We start from the raw sequence: 22,359 nt of genomic DNA on the forward strand, positions 1-22,359 counted from the left end.
GCCTTGTTCACTTCCACCCACATTCCATTGGTTGGTAGTCAATTACACGGCCAAAGCCCAGCTATAAGGCTGGGATATATGGTCTGTGCTTCCAGAAAGAAAAGGGAAAGGGATGGGTAAACATGTGGCATTGTCTCGGCCACACCAGAACTCTCAGACAACATAGCTGCATATTGCAAAGTTGATATTCTCAAGTCCTTTGTATATCTCAGGCCATAGAGAGGATGCAGGGCCTAGTGGTCGAAAGCATGATCTCGAGTCAGACTGCTGGTATCCAAATCCCAGCTCCATCATTTACCAGGTGGGACGTTGGGCAAATAACTTAGTCTCTCTGTGCCTCAATTTCTTCATCTGTAAAATGGGAATAACAATAGAACTTAACAGGGTTCATGTGACAATCAAATGAAGTAACATATGCAAAATGCTTAGAATTATGCATGGAATGTAATTAATAACATATAAGTATTTGTTAAATAAATTTTTTGAAAGTAAGACTAGTAAAAAGGAGACCTAATATCCTCTGTGGTATGTTGTAATTTGGATATGCTGCCATTCAAATGGAGAGTGTCTCTTTCAGTTCAATTGTAAAAATGTTTATTGAGTAGCTATTAATTATAATGTGCCAAGTATGACCACTGAATCTGAGTAAGTAGGCTTCTCACTGAGTGAAAAGAAACAGCATGTTTTCCTTACTAAATTTGCCAGTTTGACTCTTAATCTATGGTCACATCAACATTGTAATCTTGGCTTCCACCCCCCAAATCCATAGCTTATCCTGGGCACCTCAGAGAGGAAAGTGGCACTGGCGAAGTACCCAAAGGGCTCCTTCTCCTCCCCCATCCATGTCTATTGGGGCTTGTCAATGCCACTCCCTTAGTAGGTGTCATATCTGTCCCCCTTCATATGCAGTTTGCTCCCAATCTATTTGTACTACATATTACCTTTTCCAGGTATGAACTGAATTTCGGAATAATGCTTGATTTAAACAAAACATGGGATTTCTCCATACATAGTCCCCGTTCCAGGAGCAGGCTGGTCTTAATAGGTTTTTTTCTCTTGCAGCTCGACGACTGCACGCTGCAGCTTTCCCACAATGGCACCTACCTGGACTTGGAAGCCACCCTGGCAGAGCAACGGGATGAGTTAGAAGGCTTCCAGGAGGACGCTGGGTAAGAGCAACACTTGTCCCTGCTGACTGGTCCTGACCTTCCAAGAAATGGGGGTACATTGAGGCCGGAAAATATTCTGGAGAAACCACCATAGCTTTAACCTTCTCTTCACTCACAGTCACACACAAAGAAGGGAGGTGCAAATGACTCACCAGTACTCACTGCAAACCCTTTTGCATTTTGAATAACTCTTCTTGACCAGGCTACTCTGGTAGGAAAATGTCTGGTACAGTTTAATTAAGCATATGGTATTAACGTTCTAAGTTTCCTTTTTAAAACCAAATATAATTAATATTTTCTAGATGTTAGTGGATTGACAACTGTTTCAAACATTGTTTTTAATGATAACTTACTGGATATTTAGTTGTCTTGGCAGATGCACTAGTAGATCATTGTATAGTGTGTCATCTTTTGAACTCATTACAGTGGAGAAAATAATTATTAATTATGTTAATCAACATCAAGTTACTTTTAGCCTATATCTAGAATGCCTTAATACTTCTGATTGCTGAGTCTGAATAAAGCAATACACGTAAAAAAATCAAAGATGTGTACAGAAAGGGAAATTTTGTAGGACTATACCCATACAATCAACCCTTCCTGTATTTATTAGATTATTGAAATAGCCTTCTGATGAGGCCCCCTGCCTCCTTTTCCATCTAGAACCAAGTGTATCTCTGATTTCATCACCTTCCTCCTCAGAAAATTTCAGGGGCTCCCTGTTGCTTTCCAAATAATGTTCCACTATCTTCATCGGGCGTCAGGGACCTCCTCAAAAGTGGTTTGTATGCTACCTTGCTTGAGTTAAAACTATTTGACAGTCAGATGAATATTATCTGGGAATGCTGATTTTTCATGAATGGATCAAAAAATGAGGAAAAATGGGAACCTTGTTAGTGTTAGTTCCCACCTGACTCCGCTGTGTACTGATGACTTCCTGGGTTTCCCTCGTTTGATCGCCCATCACAATTTATGGTTCTTTCCCCCTTAATTGTCCTTCTTCTCTGCTGCTAAAACTCTGTTAGGTCAGAAGTGGGCCTGTCTGAATATCAAGTGCCTGGCATTTTCCCAGCACAGTATAGGCACTTAGTGAACGTTGGTGGCCAGGTGAATGGCAGGATTCCAGAATGGATTCCTGAATGTCACCACCATGAGCACCACGAAAACCAGGGCCCTTGGTAGGCACCAGCAAGGTTCTCTGAGGATGCCCTCCCCAGCTCCCAAATGATTCTAAGGGCCACACCAACAGTATGTGGGTAAACATCTGGAAAGTTCTATGGGCTGCACACATGTGAGGGATGTCATTATTAAGTCACATCGGATTCTACTCATCATCATTTTGAAAATTAATATTATTAGACCGATAGACTTGAGGAAATTCCATTGCTATCGTTTTTAACCATGTATGTGACAATGATATCCCTTTATATAAGATGTCAGAATTCAGGCTGGATGACAGTCTAATTGGATGACGAAATAGCTCATTGATCCAACAGACCCCAGGCGTGTCATGAATAGATCATTGTCAACTTGAACAATGTCTCCAGTGGTGTTATGTTTAAAGACCATGTCCTGCTTGACGTTTTTCTGATCAAAATTTGAATGATTTGGAGATAGCAGCTTAGAAAAAAATTGTTAATGTATTAGACAACAGTATCAAGCATTAAAAGTTGGGAAGAAAATAACCTTTATGGAGCACGTGCTATGCCAACCACTATACAAGGCACCTTACTCAAGGTATGTTTGTTTGATCGTTCATTCTCTTACCAGTCACGTGGTTGGATGTTATTGTCTCCATTTCTCGCTTGAAACAACTGAGGGTCAGAAGTTAAATTACACGTATAGGGCAGCAGAGCCAGTGGATGGTGGAGCCAGGTTCGCACATAGGTGTGATCAGTTCCCATGTCTGTAAGACATATCTCATTTTATTATACTTCGTTTTATTGTGCTTCCCAGATATTGCGTTTTTTTTTTTGTTTTTTTGTTTTGTTTTTTTTTACAAATTGAAGGCAAGGCCCTCCACTAGCAAAAAGATTACAGATCACTTTATTGCGAGACTCACTTTACTGCAGCGATCTGGAAACAAATCCACAATTATCTCCCAGGTATGCCTTCATTTTCCCACCATCCCAGGAGCATCTGGCAAAGGCACTTTAGGTCCTACTCAGGATCTACGTTTGCACCTTTGTTGACATGAGGTTGGTTCATGCAAGGACATCTTCAGTCCCAGGCTAAAATACTGGCTCTAGTTGAAATAGCACCCAACCGCACTGCAGGGTTGCTCCAAGGAAGACAGGTTAGGTGCTATGTTTTGGCTCCGACATGGTAGCTCTCATTGTCAATATCAGCATCCAGTTGCTGGTTCCTCCCCCGCCATTCCTCAAAAGTCAGGGACCCTGCTGCAAGGTCACTCTGGGCTTAGTACTCATTGTGTTCCCTTCTGAATCATCACCTGGCCATGGGTCCATCTGATAGGTGCAGCCTTGACCACGTTTCTGCACCCTAGCAGCACGGGATGCTGGGAAATGAATTATGATGAGAAGGTAGGACTCACTACATGGGCAACTACAAATAGGGGAAGGTACCCCACACGCTGCTGGATAGCTGCACATTTGACAAGTGCACCCCCAACTCACCCCAGTCTTCGAAATAGTATTCGTTTGTGGTGAGTCACCCCTTGTCCTTTGGAATGTACCCAGGATGACACTGCTCTTTGTCCAGAAGAGCATGAAGAAGCCACCGTTAGTAATCTCTGGTGGGGAGATCCCTCTGCCCCTGGCCTGAGTTGCAGAAGGCATGCTAGGATGGTGCTGACCTGGCATTGCCTGGTCACCCCGGTTATCCCCAGGTCATATATCACCACGGAGCGCTGGCAGCCAGTGGCAGTTTACTGGGAGCCGGCTGGGAGCAGCCTGCAGGCTGAGCCCTCCTGCAGGTGGAAGGTGTCTGGGCACATTAGCAGCGTCACTTGCACGGAGCATCCTCTCCTGGAAGAGTGGCATTTGGCAAAGTCTGTGTTCCTGAGAACTTGTGTTTCCCACGAATGGGAGTTAAAATATAATTTCTTCCTAGTTAAGGATTGCCCTTTTGAGGCATGAAAAGGTCAAATGAAATACCATTCTTCTCTTGATCTCTTGGCATAAATCGTAGCAAAATATCTGCTAAAGTTGTAACCATCTAATGAAGACATGTGACAAGCTCTGTGAAAATGGTAATGTTTTTCGTGTCGTGTTGTGTGTGCTGAGTGAATTTTCTGTGCTGGAGGAGTTTGTTTTTTTTTGTTCTTGTCCATTCACCTGCTCTTTTGTGCCAGAACTGAAAATTAAGTCACTCCTTGTTTAGAATTATCACTTAAGCTATAGCTAATCAGAGAAAAGGAGAAAGACCTTCAGAAGTGGAAGGGTAAAGCAATTTTTATGCTAGCAACATGGAACCACGTCTGTTCATTGCTTTCCAGGGCTGGGGAAATTAGCTGCAGAAACAGAAGCCCTGAAGCCTTTGGATTATTATTCCTGACCCTGCCATGGTGACCTTGGGCAAGCCACTTCACCTCTGATAGGAGTTTATAAAAGTATTTGTAACATGAGGACAATATTACCCAATCTTGTTTCCCTCCCTGTATCAGCAGGGATTCCAGCAGGGTCTCTTGCATCCGAGGAGAGCAAAGCGCAGAGCAGCATAGCTTAGCGGTTAGGGACACAGGCTTTGAGGCTAGTCTTGTGGCTGTGTGACCATGGGGATGTTATTGCACCTCTCTGAACCTGTTTCCTTGTAAGTGGCGATAATATATTTACAATACTGCCTCCTTGGGTTGTTGTGAGGTACAGTGTGAGGATGTATCTAAAACGTTAAGCTAGCTTCCAGTATGTGATAGATACTGAAAATGAGGAGCCCTTACTATAATTGCAGTTAAAACTTGAGAAGGTGATACACTGAAATGGGAAGCACTGGAGTTTGGAGAGGTCTATGCAAGTCAATCACTCTGAGATCTAGTTTTCTTAATAAGAAAACCAAGGCTGGAGCCTTGCTCACAGGGCAGAGCTCGCTACCCCCCTTACCCCCCCTTTTGCTTATTCCTATTCTCACTGCCTCTGAAAGGAAACTAGTGCCAGCTGAGGTCCACAGGGACCATCAGAGAAGGTGGGGTTCGAGGTGAACCCTGAAGGGGAGGTGGAGAGAACAGTAGGTGGAGCATGGCTGAGCTCAGAGTGGGCCTGAGAGGGAGGGTGCTTCAGGGACATAGTGAGGACCAGTGGTGTTTGTGTAAGCAACCCTGGTGCTCCACCTTTGAGTAACTCGGGGCACTCAGGTTGACTCCAGAGGGTCGGCCCTGAAGACAGCCTCTGCTTCTGTCTCAGTTTCCAAATTGGTCGCAAGGGCTGGTAAATACTCACCCCACCCTCACTCCTGTCCCCACAAGGTTGTGTGGGGGTGGGGAAAGTCAGATGAAATCCTGTGGTATGGGCATGGGGAGGGCCTGGCTATGTGAGGCTTGAGGCTCAGCAATGAAGGATGAGAGTCCAGGCAGGGGCAGGAAGGGCTGGGAGGAAGGCTGTCTGCAGGGGGGGGTGGGCCTGACCCCGCCAGCTTTGCAGTGGACTTAGAGGGATAAAAGGGTTTGGGGAGAGCTCTGATTGGACTCGTAGACACCTAACTTCTCAGCCTGCAGCTCATGAGCCCCAAGGATCCATGTGTGTGTGGGTCCATGAATCCCTGAGGTTTCTGCACAGTTTGTGGGTATGCAGGGTTTTTGGATGGAGAGGGGTGACAACAACCTTTCATCAGATTCCTCAAGAGTTCTTTGCATCCCAAAATGTCAAATTTGAAGGAATAAGAAGCAGTTTTCCCTTCTCACTGTCTGATACAAAAGTTAACCTTATCCAGTCACATCTTTGTCCGGTTTCTTCTGCCTCCACACCTGGTAGAATGGAAAATCACCTAAAATACATTTTGAATCTAAATCGAAAAATGTATGGAATATGAAAAACCAAATCAAACCAAACAACAAACAATTCCCGACAAGATATAAGGGAGATTCTGGTTAGGATGTGGATGGAAAACAATGAAGAATATCTCCCTTTCCTCTTAAGTGATTATCTTCAGCTGAGAGTGCAGGTGTTTTGTTGTCTGAGGCCCTTTTTGCAAATCAGTGAAGGGTATTAAGGGTCTCCTGTCTTCTCAGTGCTGTGCAAGGCTCACATGCAGACCACCAAGCCCTGCCCCTGGTCACCGTCAGGGAGAAAACTGGCCCTTTCGAACAAAAGGTGCCATCAGGGTGAGTTCAGTGCTAAGCTGAGTGGGGTCCCTGCACACCAACTGTGGGACAGTGCTAGGCCGGCTGCCTCTGAATACCCTGGGAGAAAGCTCTTTAGAAACGCTGGTTTCTAGGTGCCTGCTTCAGGAGGTTTGGCATGGGTCTGAGAAGCTTGCCTTTTAAAAAGCTCCCCAGGTAGTTGGATGCTTGGTCAGGAGCCTACAGCACAGGTTTTCAATCTTGGAGAATATTGTAACCGCCTGAGGAACTTTAAAAATGTTTCTCCCACGCCCAGCTTTGGACCAATGAAATCAGACCTTGGGGGTAGGCCCAGACTCTTTCTAAATCTCCCACCAGGATATTCCACTATGGGAGGGAGACTGGTCCTGCAAGTGCTGCAGTGAGCCACACAAGAAAGAACAAACTCCCGTGCTGGGTGGACCGTGAAATTTGAAAGGCCCCAAGTACCTTCAAACTCTAGATTGTACCATGGGACAAAGACTGCAGCAGGTAGGCGTGGGGTAGCCCAGGCTGGGCTTCATCGTGTGGGTTGGAGTTAGACGAGAACTGACCTGCAAAGAGGGAGCTGTCACGGAACTCCTCAAATTACGGTAGATAGAGGGTGGAGTGAGTGGGCAGAATTTTGAGCCAGGAAGCTGTGATCAGATGTGGTCTGTTGTGAGGAGGAGAAGGGAGTGACGTATTGGGCCTGCACCAGTGGGAGACGGGCAGGGAGCTGGGAATCTAGGGTACTGTTGAGTAGAGAGAAACAGGAGAACAAAACGGACACAGGAAATTAGATGTATAGTGTACAGATGGCGGACTACTTAGAGAAGTAGTGAGGTTATGGGGTGGGGGCCGTTTGGGGAGGGAAGAAGAGTTTCTATATGTTAGTCTGAGGTTATGTCAAGCCACACTCAAGTGGGAGGTGGCCAGGTGAGAAATATTGACCTGGGACCCACGTGAAAACATCAAGGACCGGAGAGACTGGTGGTGATCCCTTGGAGGAAGTTTAAACCTGTAACTTCTCTAAAACAATGAAGTTTAGTTTTAAAAAGTGGATACTTGGCTATTTCAAGGATAATATATTGATTACAAGATGCTCTAATTTTAGCTTTCTGCTCAGCCATCCTTAGGGTGTGGCTTTCATCTTTCACGCTTCATTATAGTTACAATATGGCTGCTCTCCCTCCAGCATCACATCAAGGCAGGGAAGCATGTATTGGTTAGGGTACATCTTCTCTGTTGTAACGAAGAGATTCCAAAATATGGCAGTTTAAAGAAGATACAAGTGTCTTTCTTTCTTGTGTAAGAGCCCCTATGTGGACAATCCTTGGGACTGGAAGAGCAGCTATGCCATCCTCAAAATGAGGATTCCATCTCTGCATCCAGAGTTGCTTTAGCTTTTCCCTTCTCATCTGCCTCCCAGCTGCCAGGAAGAAGGAAATGGACAGAAGGACTGCATGTCCATTCGTTGTGCACATAGCTTTCACTCACATGCCATTGGCCAGAACTTAAGTTCATGCCATGAATCTGGGATTGTGTTCAGTTAACCTCTATCTCTGTTACTATGGGTGCATAGTGGTCCCTGCCTGAGATGGGAAGAGTGAAGAGCAAATGTTGGTGCCGGCTCAGTTGGCTCCTTTAAAGAGCTTGTCCAGAGGCTCTACCAGCAACTTCCACCTACAGGTCACTGAAGAAAACTGTGTCACATGGCCACCTTTGCAAGGCAAGGAGACCGAAGAAAGCAGTTTTAGGTGGGCACGTTTTAACCCTAAACAAAATTGGATTCTTTCTTTAAGACAAAATGGGAAAATGGGTATTAGGTAGGTAACCAGCGGTGTCTGCCTCAGCAAGGAGAGAGAAAATTTCAAAGAAAGGGCAGTTAAGAGCACCATGCCACAGAGAAATCAAGTTGTAAGAGGACCAAGGCAAGGCCAGGAGTATAGTAAGGAGATTTAGGGTGTCCTTGGAGAGAGAGGAAGGGGAAGAATAGTTGGGTGGGCGGATGGAAGCAGGTCAGGGAGAGAATGGGGGCTGAGAAGGAGGGGCAGCAGGATTGCATTGGAGCTGGGAGTTGTGAGTGGGTTGAACAAAGCCTTCCTTCCCACTAGGGGACACCTGAGGGTGACAGGATAAACCACAAAACTCTTAGAAGAGAATAAGTCTTTGTTTCTTAGACATGACACCACAGGCATAATACTACTGTACCATTTTACAAGATAAGCTGAGGCTCAGAGGCTAAGTAAATCATGCAGGATCACACAACTGGCTTCAAAGTCTATGCTTTTTGCCTCTACTGCCGACTAGGGGAGACTGGAATGCATCTGGAGACGAATGTGGTGGCAACTGGTGCTGTTGGACTTGGTGCTTTTGAGCAAATTAATCTTAGCTAGGCATTATCTTTTCTCTTGCTAACGAGTGGTCGGAATCCTTCTTCATCTCTTTATCCCTCTGGCAGAGGACTGGCTGAGTTTCACTGCTCCAGAAGCTGCTAAAAGGAAACTTATTCCTGGGGCAACTGCTCAGGGGACCCTAATTTCTGCTTCTGCCACATGGTCAAACATACTTATCCCACTCTTGATTGAAATCACAGTTTCGTTTTCATTTGAGTGGAGGCATTATTTGTGGGTATCGATTCTGCAAGTGCAGTAAAAAATCTTTTGGCCTTAAATGCCACTCAATAAATTAATGTATGCATTTGTTTTTACAGTCACAGGCTTATATATTATTGTAAAAATATTCACTTGCGAGACAGGGAAAGAACTGAAACACATGGGGTTCTGTGAGACTTACTTGGTTGAATCAGACTCCACCTCTCCCTCCCACAAGGCCACAGACATTATTGTAGGAGAAACGTATGTATTCTAAGAAACCAGGAAGTTTTGGAAAGTTCCTTTCAAGGTACTCCACCACGTCCCTGGCACGTGTGCCTTGATTGGAGTCTCCTTGAATTGATCGTCTACTTTGGATAATTTTCCTGTCTCTTGGGTAGCATTGGCCTTGGATGTAGGCACCCGATTGGCTGTGGCTGGTCTCTGAAGCCAGTGATGTTTTCCTGGCAGTGGCAGGGCTGGCATCTGAGTCTCCCTGGGGAGTTTCAGGTCAAACTAAACTGCTTTTGCCTTCTGGATCACGGAACTGCCAACAGGTGCATTTGGAAGTAGTGGCAGCTGTGAACCTGATACAGCATGTCAATGTCAGGGAGAAAAAGATCCTCACTAAAATGCTCACACTGAATCCACATTGACAGTCTCTCACTGATTTCATGTTTGGAATATGGAAGCTCCCTGAAGGCAGATACCAAAGTTTGTATTAGCGTTCTCCAGACAAATAGAACCAATGAGATACCTGTCTATCTATCTAGTCTAATGTATCTAATCTACTGAATAGAATCCATCTGGTCTATCTGGTCTATCTAGTCTATCTAGAGAGATGTATTTCAAGTAACTGGCTCACTCCATTGTGGGGACTGGCACATTTGAAATCTGTAGAGCAGGCCAGCAGGCTGGAAATTCAGGTAAGAATTGATGTTGCAGTCGTGAGTCCAACATCTGCAGGGCAGACAGGATGTCTGTGTTGCCATTTTGAGGCAAAATGTACTTCATGCACCTCTTACAGAGTCCAACATACACTAGGCACCAGCGAACAAATGTGGAATGAAGGAAGGAATGAAGGAACACCCATCTGGGAGGCAGCCGTAGGGAGGTGATAGGAGCACAGGTTCAAAGTCAGGCTGCCTAGGTTGAGTCTGACTTCTGTCACTTTCTAGCTGTGTGACTTCAGCTTCGTTGCTTAACCCTTCTGGGCCTCAACTTACTCATTTTAAAAATGACAATAATGTTATCTATTTTATAGGAATTTTGTGAAGACCAAATCTGTATAAACTGATTAGCACCTTGTCTGGCACATGATAAGTGTTCTATAAAGGTTAGCAGCCATAATGATTATTATTTTCCAAACCCAAACTGATATCAGATCGATCCCACTGGGGCAGGGGAGTCTATACTCATGATTATTTAATTTTCCTCTGAAAGTTTTAGCCATAAAACAGAAGACAAGGACATATTTACTATAGAAGTGGGGATAAAATGTTTATTTTTAAACAGATGATATGGTTATTTCCCTAAAAGAAGCCGAAAAAAATAAATCATCAGCCAAAATATTTTTAGAATCAATAATAGCAGTGAGATGGCCATACATGAAAAAATACATAAAAATCAACCTTTCTTTAATATGTCACCATTAACTAATGAGAAAATATAATGCTAGAGGGAGGTCTTATAAACAGACCTTATAATGGGTGTTCTCTGTACATTGATATTTAATATATAGAAAGAAAACATTGAGCTTCCTGTAATTCTTAAATTTTTAGGATACAGCGTATTTGGTTCCTGGTGTGTTATTTTCATACTTGGTTTTCCAATATTTTGTTAGATAGTTGCATCTTAATTGTTTATGTATGTTCTCTTTGTTCAACTTTAGTGTTGAGCTTAAACCACTTCACTATACTTTGTATCTATCCTTTGGAAGAAGGTTCTGTAGTAAGGCAGTTGGACAGCAAAAGGCAGGATCCTGGTGCTGGTGATTTGGAGTCAGACGCTGCTTTCAGGCCCGGTTCTGTTTCCACCCGCCATCTAACTTTATGAGGTTACACCATTTCTACAAGCTTTGCTTTCCTCATCTGTAACACAGTGGCCACATGAAAGGTGGGAGAAAGCGGAGGTGGGGTGAGGGTAAAGGGTGGGAGATGAAGGGCACCTGTGGCGAAGGACCTGGCTGCACTCGCCACCACTTGTCTCTGCCTTGTCTGGCTCCTTCCTTTCCAGTACCTTCTGGGGCCTCCTCTTGTCAGGGAGCTTCCACAGCTCTCAGCTCCACATAGAAAACTCCACACACACAATTTCCACACAGATTTCTCCAATCGTAGGATTTCGTGTGCAGGGGCAGGCAGGGAAGGAGGTAGACTATTGAAACAGAGGAATTATATGTGGTAAAACTACTTAAAAATAGACCTTTTTTGTTCTGTGGTCTCTTAAATTCCATCAGGGTTTAGCTTAACCAGTGCGATTGCCTGGTTTCTCAATGCACAAGCACAGAAAAAAACGGCGCCTCCAGAATGGGGGGGCCTGCCACGGCCTCTTCCGAAAGATGCCTAGTTTTCATGCAGGTGCCTGGAATCCCAGAGCCACCACCCCACGTGCTCACCGTGGGAATGGAGGATTCTGTGGGAAAATTTAAGCACTTCCTCAAAATGCAACTTTGCAGTTGTTTGAAGATAAAAGTAGGGGACCTTTTGAACTTCTCTAGAACTTGAGGTGCTCGGCAATGTTTTCCCTGGCCATCCCATGCTTCCCCACTCGGGACATCTAAAGCATGTACTTTGTCTATTGTTCTTTTGGTATTTATTATTGACTCATGACCACCGGTAACATGAGTTACAGACAATGCTCCAGTCTGAGGACTTCAGGTTTGCCATTTCTGATAGTTAGGGTCTGGCCACTGTGAGGGGTTCCGTGGTTTCTGCCTCCAGCTCTGGGTGAGACTGCACACCTGCTGGTGGCTGCCCCCACCCCAGGACACCTTTCCTGGCAGTTCACACAAAAGGCCGTTCCATAATTCAGTTCAGTGCATTCAAGTGAAACTTGTTTCCTAGTGTGATCACAAGAATTGAAAGAGTATCAGCATCAGGACTGTCGAGAGAAAAAAAGGTTTTTGTTGTGTGAGGGAGAAAGTTTTGAGGAAGTCTGTGTTTATAGGAGTCTCCGACCTGTCTTCTGAAGATGGGCAAAATGTTGTGTGTTTGTGGTAAGCACCCTGAGACCAGTGCCTTGCACGCAGCCAATGTAAAACAATCAAATGAACAAAGTAAGAAGGAGGGGCGCATCGGGGACCTGAAGGGGCTGAATGCAGGTCTCTGTGTACAAGCAGCTGCGGGGCTGAAGGCCACTGCATGCTTTTGTAGGACTATGCAACTGATTTTTCTTTCTCCTTTAAAAGAATTAAAAAAACAAACACCAAATCATTTTGAAACTATGCTTCCCCCTCTTATCTGGTCTCAAGAATAAAAAAAAATATATAATTGTCTCTGTGATTACTATGAGTTCATAATCACAATAGTTACAGTGTATCCTGATGTTTCCTTCGCCTCCAACACAACCATAAAACCAAGAAGCAGGGAAGCACAGCGAGATTCTGTTATAAATGAAGCCCTGGTGGGCAGAGATGAGAGTGGCCAGAGGAGTGATGGGACCGGGAATTCAGCCCCTGAGAGACCCAGCAGGTTACCTGCTGCCGTGCTGGTTGGCTGGCTCCATTTTACCTTTGTTTATTGTCTTCCCCCTTTCTCCAAATCTCAAAGACCTTGTTACCCCCACGTAGCAGCACTCATGTGCCCCCCACCCCATTTATCATCTTCTCTGGCAACTGCTCTGTGCTTGAGTCCTTCTTTGCATAAAGTGAGATGAATCCTAGTAGGACTAGAATTGGGGAGAGGGCCATCCTTTTTTTTCTTCGTTGTAAAACATGAAGAACGAAGCCAAGGTGAGGCAAGGTGAGGTGTAAGTTGGTATTCCTGATGATAAATACCTCTCAGCGCTTTGGTGGACTCCCGTCTTCCTGTAAAAGAGAAAAGCCTTGCAGTCTTGCATTGACACACAGCAAAACAGCTCTTTCTGACCCCCCCACTACGTATGTGCCCTTTACCTGTATCCAGAAAAATGTAAAAATAGCCATGGGAATGATTAAGCAGAGTTGTGTTGTTACATTCCAGGGATTTCACTTCATGGTCACAGATTTCAAAGTTTTCCCAACATGGTCAAGCATGAGTACATGCAAATTCTGTGGATGGAACAAGTCGACCGGGTTAGGCAATAAAATGCGTGTGTCAATCCAACGGAGTCAAATTTTGTTATTTTATTTTCCCTAAAGCCCTGTGACGCTATTTCAGGATAGATTCTTGTTCTGTTTATGTCCCTGTTTGTCTCTAGCATCTCTCAGGTGGGTGTGTCAGTACTTTCAAGCTGACTGACAGCATCTAGGCGTCTTCTCACTGACTCCTCTGATGCCCATGTATGTTTTGTCTCTGTTTTCTCTCTGTCAGGCGGGGCAAGAAGCACAGCATCATTCTAAGGACACAGCTGTCTGTGAGGGTCCATGCCTGCATCGGTGAGTGACATTTGCTCGGGGCTACTACCATCTGCCCTCAGTGATTAAACAAGTGATGAGAAATGCCACTCTTGGGAATACAGTATTCACTGTTATGCTGTTTACTTAGGTTAGCCTCTGTCACTGGATGGTTAGTTTTTAGTGAAATAATTTCTAGCGATCGTTTTTGAAGCCCTGTTTCACATGACTTCTTTTGTTGTTTGGTTAATGACTAGAGCTGGAGGTAAGACAGATTATGGATGAGGTTTTTTTTGGCGATGCTTGGAGAGATGAGGTTCGTTCTGGGGCTGTGCCAGTGTGAATCTCCAGCCAGTTGAAGTAACCTTCACATGCTTCCTGGTGGTTCTGTGAAGCTCTCTGTGGAGAGTGGGATCTGAGGATCTGGTTTCGGTCAGGTGATGGAAAAGGAAATCTTAGGTCAGCGCAAGATGGGACACATGTGGATACTGAGCAATAATGGTGTTGAACGGATGTGTTTGTGATTCAGAATGGCTTACCTGCAATCACTCCGAAACCCCATTGGGGCCATCCCTGCAGCCGGTGATTTTTCCTGGACCCACTGGTTTTTCTACCTATACACATGGGTTGCATGGCAATGAAAGCAATTATTTATGCTAAGTGGACAAATTGAAGCAAGTATGTAATATAAAGAGAAAAAAAAAAGAAACTAAATTTTACTTTATGCGTAGAAGTTTTTCATATCTGAGTAATTTTGCTTTTACTTAATATACATTGTGGTCTTAATCCAGGCCTCTAATTATGAGAGGATAAGTCATCCTGTGGAGGCCCAGTCTGCACCTGGAGTGTGGTGTGCATGGGGGGAGTGGAAGGAATCATTTCTGGCCCTTCCTGCTCCCTCCGTCCCTGCTGGGTCCCAAGCATGGGGTTGAGGGAGCAGCCAGACCGTGGATGGAAATCTGTGTAATTTTACTTCATTTGGTGAGGCTGCAAGTGTCTCGAGTGGCAACCTTTGTCTGATACTGGGGCCAGCGAGTAATTGTGTAGCAGACTCATACACCTCAGGGGCTGGGGGGTCCATGTGTCATGAGAGTTCGTAATCTTGTTGGAAACAAAGTAAGATCTGTGGGACCTTCAGCCAACGTTGACAATTTGCAAACTTCTCAATGACTTGTGACCTATTTTGGATAAACTCTCCCCAATACTTGGTCGAGAACAAATCCAGACACATAACATGTGCTAAACACTGTTCAAATTCAATATTGTTTGAAATATCGATGATAACCAGTAGAGATTTGGGACATGAGTATACATTGGTGTTTCCCAGGAATAAAAGCAGTGGAAGGCAGATTTACACTAAAATGGGCTAGATCAAAATCTTGATGAGCTAACTCCTTTTAAGAAAGTTTGCTCTTTTGCAGTATGTGCCTTAAATATTGCAGTATAGGAGTTTTTCTATTCAACTATCATGTTATCGACTCACTGCATTAATTTATGTATCCTATGGTCCCATATCATCCATATAAAGCCCATATCTTATCCCCATGGCACGCTGAGCACCTCCAGCCGTTCTCCCCACTCTCTCCCCTCGAGGATGCACGTCACTCCCTGCTCAAGGGGTTGAATTGGGTGCTTATGGGGTCAGTAGGTTTGTTCCTAAACCTCTTATGCCAATTGCACTTGTTATTGGAGTTTTGTCATTTAGTGAAATGGTACATGAATATTCTATACACTGGTTAAATGTGAGTATAAAAAGTCACTGCTTTGAAAATTCATTGAATATTTTGGAAAAGATTCAAAATGAGTACGAAAGCCTTTCTGTCAACATTAGTGGATCGTGACAGCTATAAAGAGGGGGAAATAAAAAAAGGGGAGAAATGTTGTAAAAATCTGGAAGGATTCTAGTCTTCAGAAGTATCTTCATTTTTGTTTAACGTCAAAGAAACTGAGGTTGGAAATCATAGACCATGTTATTGGAGTGGTTCAGGAAAGAAGGTCCACACAGAATTTCAGATAGTGGATCCTTATTCAAGGAAAGGTTGGGACCGAAAACAGGGTGTGAAGATGTGTCTCCTTATAGGCTATAAACAGGGTGACTAACAGTGCCTCATAACAGGCAAACCAGGATGGTCAGTCACCATAGCTGCAAGTTAAAATAAAGTTTGAAGGTATGTATGTATCATTTGAAAAGGATTTTCTGCTTTAATCCATTTTCACCACTAATTAGGCCTGAGTATGTCATATGAGGGATTGATTGTGTAAGTTAACATCAGCACCCAAGAAGGTAAAGTTTTTCCATTGTATTAAAAAACCCTCTTTCTCATTCCATTTCCTATTATTGGCAAGGTCTGGAAAAGATTTATTATAATAGCACTAAATATTATCCTTTGGTTATGTATAGAAAATGGAATGTATGTATCATGTATATGAAGCACCAACCCCCGTTGTGACATATTCTTTCCCTTTCCAAATGGCAGTATTAGGTGAGATTTCTTTGGGATGAAAAAAAAAAACCAAACCTGGAACAATCGTCAGTCAAAATGACAAAAGAAAACATGACGGGCGGGGGGGGGGGCGGGGGCTGATGGGGAAACCTTTTCACATCAGTTGCTTGAGTCCTTGTTTCTTTTCAAGATTATTGCCCCTCTTCACAATATAATAAATAGGTGAGGTATTACAGCATTGGACAATATATGCTGCCTGAGACCTCACACCATGTGCAGCTCCCCCAGCGACCTTCCTTCTCACCGCACAGCTGGACTGGAAGGATCCAGGATCAGCTTTGGCTCATGGGTGTAAAAATGCTATCAAGTAAATTTCTCCAAAATAATGTTTTTCGCACCCTACATTCTCTTCTCTTTCGTTCCTGTTTTTATTAAGTACAAGAATGTTTAGAATCCCGGACTGCCTGTTGACAAATTGGAAGTGACATGCCTTTGGAATTCTCCAGTGTTAACTTTGGAACTCTGTACCCGTTGGGATGTGAGTGGAGTCTTCAATGTTTAGCAACTGAGCGAACCTCGTGAAAAATGAAGGCCAGAGGGGCACTGCTGTGAGGGTCCCAGTTAGCAACGGAGACAGGTCTTTTCTGATAGCACAATGGTTCCGAAGCATTTGGCAGGAAGTGGGAATGAGATTTTAGTACAGAGAGAGGCCCCCAAGCTTTTTGTATCTGTATCCTCCCTTCCACTGTAATTTTTACTTCTTTGTACATTTTGAGAATGACCACTTGAGGTAATGCATCGTAGCAAATAACGCATGACTTTCCTTCTCCATCTAGTCAGTCCCTCGAAAAATGATGGTCATATAATGGGCATGAAGTTACAGATATGAATAAAATAAATCTATGATAGGCATGAGAAGTCTGCATTTTATGAGGTTAGCTAGAGAAAATAAATTTTTTGGTTCCTGCTACTGATCCTATTTCCAGACACCAGAAAAATGTTTGGAGGGCCAACTGGCTCCGATGACTAAATCTCCCCATGAAGAGAAAAGGAGCAGAAGAATTGTGGAGTGAGGAATGGAATTGAGGATTTAAAAAAAAAAAAAAAAAAAAAGGTTTGAAGTCATCAGGATCCTAAAGTTAATATATGAGTGCTTTCTACTGGCTGGCTTTGAAGGCATTTTGTTTGGCTTAAAACTTGTGTACGTCAGTTTTCTGAAGCAGACCCTACTGCCCCATTAAGGAAACAAACCCTCTCGATTGATTGTCTGGGACTGACACTGTCCAGTATCCAGTATTAGTTAAACAAAAGGATTTAAAAAAATAGGCTGAAGATTCCCCAGGGTCACTTATGCTTGTAGTTAAGCACAACCTGGCACAAAGGGTCTTCAGAGACATGTTCCCAAAACCCATGGGGCGATGAGGTCTGCTCACAGAAATGAGGTAGGCAGAAGCGGGCAGGGTGGCTGAGTGACTAATCTCTGCATGAGATTAGTCTCATTGCTCCTTAAAGGTCAAATCACAGGGACACAGACAACTTCAAAAGGCAACAAAGGAGGAGAAGGCTTTTCATCCACGAATGTAGAAAAATAGTTTCCAACAACAGAAACATCAACAGAAGGAAGCATCGATATATCATTTGCGAAGCATTTTGTTCTCAAGAGCTGTCCTGCAGCTGTGTGCTTTGCTCTATGCTGTTCTAGCAAAGAGGTGAATGACAACTCGTGGAGCATGTCTTCAACAAGAATCTTCTAGAGCAAGACTGACTGAGGGGATTCATCTCATGTGCGAGCCAATTTAGAGGAGGTGGCTCCCTGGCGCACAGTGTTGAGAAGGATGCCCAGGCCATGTGCAATCTTAATGGGAAAGGGTCCTGTATCAGTGCTGCTTGCACTGGTCGTGATGGAGGTGGTGTGTGTGTATGGTGTGATGACAGCTCAGGGGCTCGGGGGGAGGTACAGATTCTGTCCAGTGTCTGAACCCCCTCTAACTACAGTATGGAGGGCTGTAGGCTTCTGTATTCAGAGAGTGGGAGTGGAACTGTAATTCATGACTCTGACCCCCTCCTTTGTTCCCCAATCCCTGTCTCAGGTTCTGCCTTTCTTCTTAAGCCTGTGAAGCCACTTTTCTGACTGGGCTGAGTACTGCTCCCTGCCTTTTCACCCCAGCTCTGAGAATCTCTTCCCTCTACGTTCCCTGTGAGCTGGTCTTGTGTGGTGAGCCCTCCTGGTTCTTTAGGGAGGCTCCCCTCCATCTTCCTTCCTCCTCGGGTGGCTTGCTGAGTGACATGTGACTTTGGAGTGGTAACTAGACTCCAAAGTGGTCTTTACTGCCCTTTGACTATTTGGAATTTCCATTAAAACTACAGGTTTCCTTCTGGAAACAGCAAAATACCTTTTAACACTGTTGGGCCCAAAAGCACCTGGGTGGTGTTTTCATATTAGCTAGTAACGACGGGGAGACACCTGCGGCCTTTGTAGTGACGAGTGTTAGCTTGCATGTCCAGCCCCTCTGGGCACTGGGGGTCCATACAGGTGATGCTGGCTCTCTGTTACCCAAGCTGGCAGTCTCCTCACAGGGGAATCCACTGTGTGACTGGAGAAACAGTAAAACAGGCTGTTCTTCGGCCAGGAGACCCTCCCCCCAGAGCCATTCTTTCCTTTTTTGGTCCCCCTGCCTGCTTCCCCTAATGCCAGTCCTTGCCCTGGGCTTCCTGCTTTCCCACTGGAGGCTGCTGCTTCTCCTGTCCTGCCTCTGCCACTGAAGCCTTGGCTTGGGGCGTGGGGTTCCCCCATCCTGTCCCCGGATGTCACAGTGGCCAAGCTCAGTGTGCTGGCCATAGTATTCCCCAGTGGTGTAATGTTCAGTGGGTCACATTTCCTATTTTCTGCCCTCGTTGTCGAGATCTACTGGTTCCCAGAAACCCTGAAGTCCGTCTCCCACCCTGCCATCTACGACAGAGTCCCCTGAGTGGCTGTGGCAGCCTTGGCACATACTGGACTTGGGTGTGAAATCCTGTTTCCCTTTGCAGCAGGAGACTTCTGGTGCCTGCATTTGTTTTTTTTTAAGACCTCCTCCCTTTTACACACCATCAAATCTGTGACCCATTTTTGCCCAGGGTTCTGTTCTTTAGGTAAAAACAAGCTCTGTGGGTTAATCTGATAAACACCTCCCGTCATCTGTTTCCTATTAACCTGCCCCAGCTCCCAGGAGGCAGAACCCACAGAATATCCACGTTAGGTCTGGGCGGGGGGAGGTCAGCTTGTCAGTGCCTCTCCCCTCTGTGGGTGGCTACGTTTCAGGCAGAAAGAATATGGGAAGGCTATAAAACATACCACCAGGTTTGTTAGACTGCGTGCGTCCAGTGTTTAAATGCTGGTGACTCTTCAGTTCTGTCACACAGCTGTCCACAGATGCTATAGAATCTTGGAGTATATAGGTCACGAATGATTTCTCACCAAAAATGAAAAGAGCAAGTAGAGAATGAAGTTAGACAGTGGCCCTACCTTCTACAGATGTGCAGGTCAATATAAATATGAGGATTGGGTAAAGACCTGGAGACATATACCTATGAGAGAGAGTTAACATGAGAACCTTCCCGATAGAGCTGGAAACTCAACATCAGCTATGGAAATTCAGAGGTAGCAAGAAAGAAATATGGACGTGAGCAAATGAGAATTGAACCGCAGGAAAGCAAAGCAGGTGCGTCAGGGTCTCTTATAGCAGCTTTATTTCATATTTGGATTCTTAGTCCCGCCTTTTACTTTATTTAAATTATTCATTGCCTCTTTAGGACTTGACCTTTCATCTCTAAGGATCCCTAGATGTCGGATAGTAGAATTTGAGCATTGTGTTAGAACCATGATCAATGTGTTTGTTTTACAATGGCCTAATAATTGCTTAAATCCTTAACAAGGAATGTGAAGTTCTGGCAAAAAAAAAAAAAAAAAAAAAAAAAAAAAAAAAAAAACGATGAGTATATAGTCATATTGGTGGGGACACCTGTAGCAGATGTTACAAGAGGATGTAAACAGCATGTGCGGGCAGTTAGACTCTAATGTTGCTGTCCAGCAGAACCTTTCGTTATGTCCAGAACACAACCCTTGGTAAGGAAAATGCTGACCTCTGTGTTTCCCAGATTGCCTGATGGGAAAGTAATCAGCTGAGAAAAATGGATTTCACCCTTGAAGAGCTGACTGTGTTTAGCAATGCGGTTAAACGTCCTCTTCCCAGCTGGACTGCTGACTCTTGTAGGTGGAGCTGGGACTTCCATGTTTCTTCCAGGCTTCCATCCTGACCGGCTGGACACACGGCCTTTCATTTTGGTCTGCCTGTTGGGAAGGCCCTGGAAATGAAGGCTCTTAACCAATGAGACCTGCACGCTGTCACTTCCAGCTTTAGGAGCTGCCCAAAAGCAATAAAAGGGTTCTGGCCTGGGGGCTGCGAGTCCTTCTGCTCCTGGTTAGGAGATCAGGTCTTATCTGGGAAGATCTACGAGGTAGGGATTCTGTGTCAGGTGGCTCTTGAACGTTTGAAGGTGGACTGTTTTGTGTCTGGCACCGCACTGTTTCTGGCCCATGGGAGGAGACCACAAAATATTTGTTGATTAAAGAAAGCAGCTAAAAGGGTCATGGTCCTGATGAATGTTTAATTCATTTACTTTAGAAATGAATTACTTTGGTATTCTCTCTGGAAGAAGAATAAAAGGCAGTAAACAGAAAGTAACATAGCTGTGGAAGTGTGTAGGATGTCATTTTCAAGAGTGTTTCCAGGAGGGAGGCTCTTGGTTTTACAGAGTACTGGGTGATTCTGGAATTGCACTATCTGTGAGTGTTGGCCTGTGCATGTGTAAGGTAGAGCGATGTGTGTGGCGACTGGGGGACCACTTGCTGCCCCCACCCTGGGCGGCCTGGGACCTCTGTGGAGCTGTGAGCATAAATCTTGGTCCTGAGGTTGGAGGTAAGGTGATAGTAGTTTGGGCCAATGACCTGATTCAAGACTGCCCTGGGAAACAGTGCCAGCTTCACTGCTTTTGGGGAATGGGGTGGGACGCTCTGGTACCCATCTTTGTTCCCAAATCATGTTCTCTGGATGGGTCTGCTGAAATGAAGAATAATAAAGCTCTTGAGCACACGGGCTCAGGCATTAAAAAAGACAGTTGAATGCGTGAAGAGGCGTTTAAATACCCTAACACCAAGTTACATTGAATAATAATTTTAAAGTTGAAAAATTATGTTCTCAAGGCTATAAATGTCAAATATTCTGTAGGAGTTGACATTTACAACATGCTCAAATAGATAAGCTGTTCAAATTGCACCTAAAAATACAATCTGTGTGTTTGTTTTGCCTACAACAGTCAGTCACACTAGTGATGGTAAACTTTCACTACGCATATGACATAATTTTGCCAGCTGACTCAGTATTTGGAGGATTTTTTTAAATTGGGGAATATCGGGGAAAAGTGTGTTTCTCCAGGGGCCATCAGCTCCAAGTCGTTGACCTTCAATCTAGTTGTGGAGGGTGCAACTCAGCCCCAACTCCAGTCGCCATTTTTCAAACTGGCAACCTTGATGTAGAGCTCGTGCTCTAACCAACTGAGCCATCCAACTGAGCCATCCGGCCGCCCCTCCAGAAGCTCAGCGACAACTCTTGTCTTCAATCTAGTTGTGGAGGGCACAGCTCACTGGCCCATGTGGGAATTGAACCCGCAACCCTGTTGTTCAGAGCTCGGACTCGAACAAATTTAGCCATCCGGCCACCCCTTGGAGGATTTTTTAATGACTTGTCTGGCCCAGGGTACCTTAAAAAGCTGTCCTACGATGTGATACATTGGCCTGTCCTCTACCTCATCTCCCTGTAGTGAGCTGGTGGCTCAGGACACCCTGGGCATGGTGCCTGGGTCCTGGGGTTGGTGCGAGTGACATGGGGGGCCAAGGATGGGCTGACCAGACACTGGTCCCCTTTACCAGGCATTGGTTCCACAGTCTCACAGGCCACCAGGAAGCAGTGCAGAGTGCCATGGCGCACTTTGCACTTCATCAGAAAGCCATAAAACCAATTATCAGCCCATTAGGGACTTTGAAAAGGACAGCTCCACAAAGCTGTCCTGGCTGGAATTGCCAAGGCCACTGTGAGTCACTGATGTGATTTACGCTGTGGATTATCTATAATGGAAGTTGGTAGAATCTAGGAGAGAGATGTATCCACTGAGATGGCCTCCCAGAATGCCTGGGACAGCTCAGGCTTCTTGAGGGCAGGACTGCTGGTCTGTGCCCATTTCAGATATCAGGATGGTGATCCTCGGAGGGCAGCTTGGCCTTGGGGTCCTAGCTGCAGTCCCGCCTCCCTTGGCCTGTCTTCCAGGGTTT

At 44.9% G+C, this 22,359-nt stretch overlaps 1 protein-coding gene across 12 annotated transcripts in view; it reads left to right on the top strand.

Annotated features, from left to right (window-relative positions):
* Positions 1–22,359, top strand: part of FHOD3 (formin homology 2 domain containing 3) — a 436,559-nt gene that overhangs the window by 51,249 nt on the left and 362,951 nt on the right. For all 12 annotated transcript variants that reach the window (XM_033087594.1, XM_033087595.1, XM_033087598.1 and 9 more), the window contains exons 2-3: positions 1,063–1,169; positions 13,526–13,590. In XM_033087594.1, the coding sequence (XP_032943485.1) occupies positions 1,063–1,169; positions 13,526–13,590 (172 nt within the window). The remainder of the gene's footprint in view (positions 1–1,062; positions 1,170–13,525; positions 13,591–22,359) is intronic.

The sequence above is a fragment of the Rhinolophus ferrumequinum genome, chromosome 19 (assembly GCF_004115265.2).
Source record: "Rhinolophus ferrumequinum isolate MPI-CBG mRhiFer1 chromosome 19, mRhiFer1_v1.p, whole genome shotgun sequence".
Classification (NCBI taxonomy): Eukaryota; Metazoa; Chordata; class Mammalia; order Chiroptera; family Rhinolophidae; genus Rhinolophus; species Rhinolophus ferrumequinum.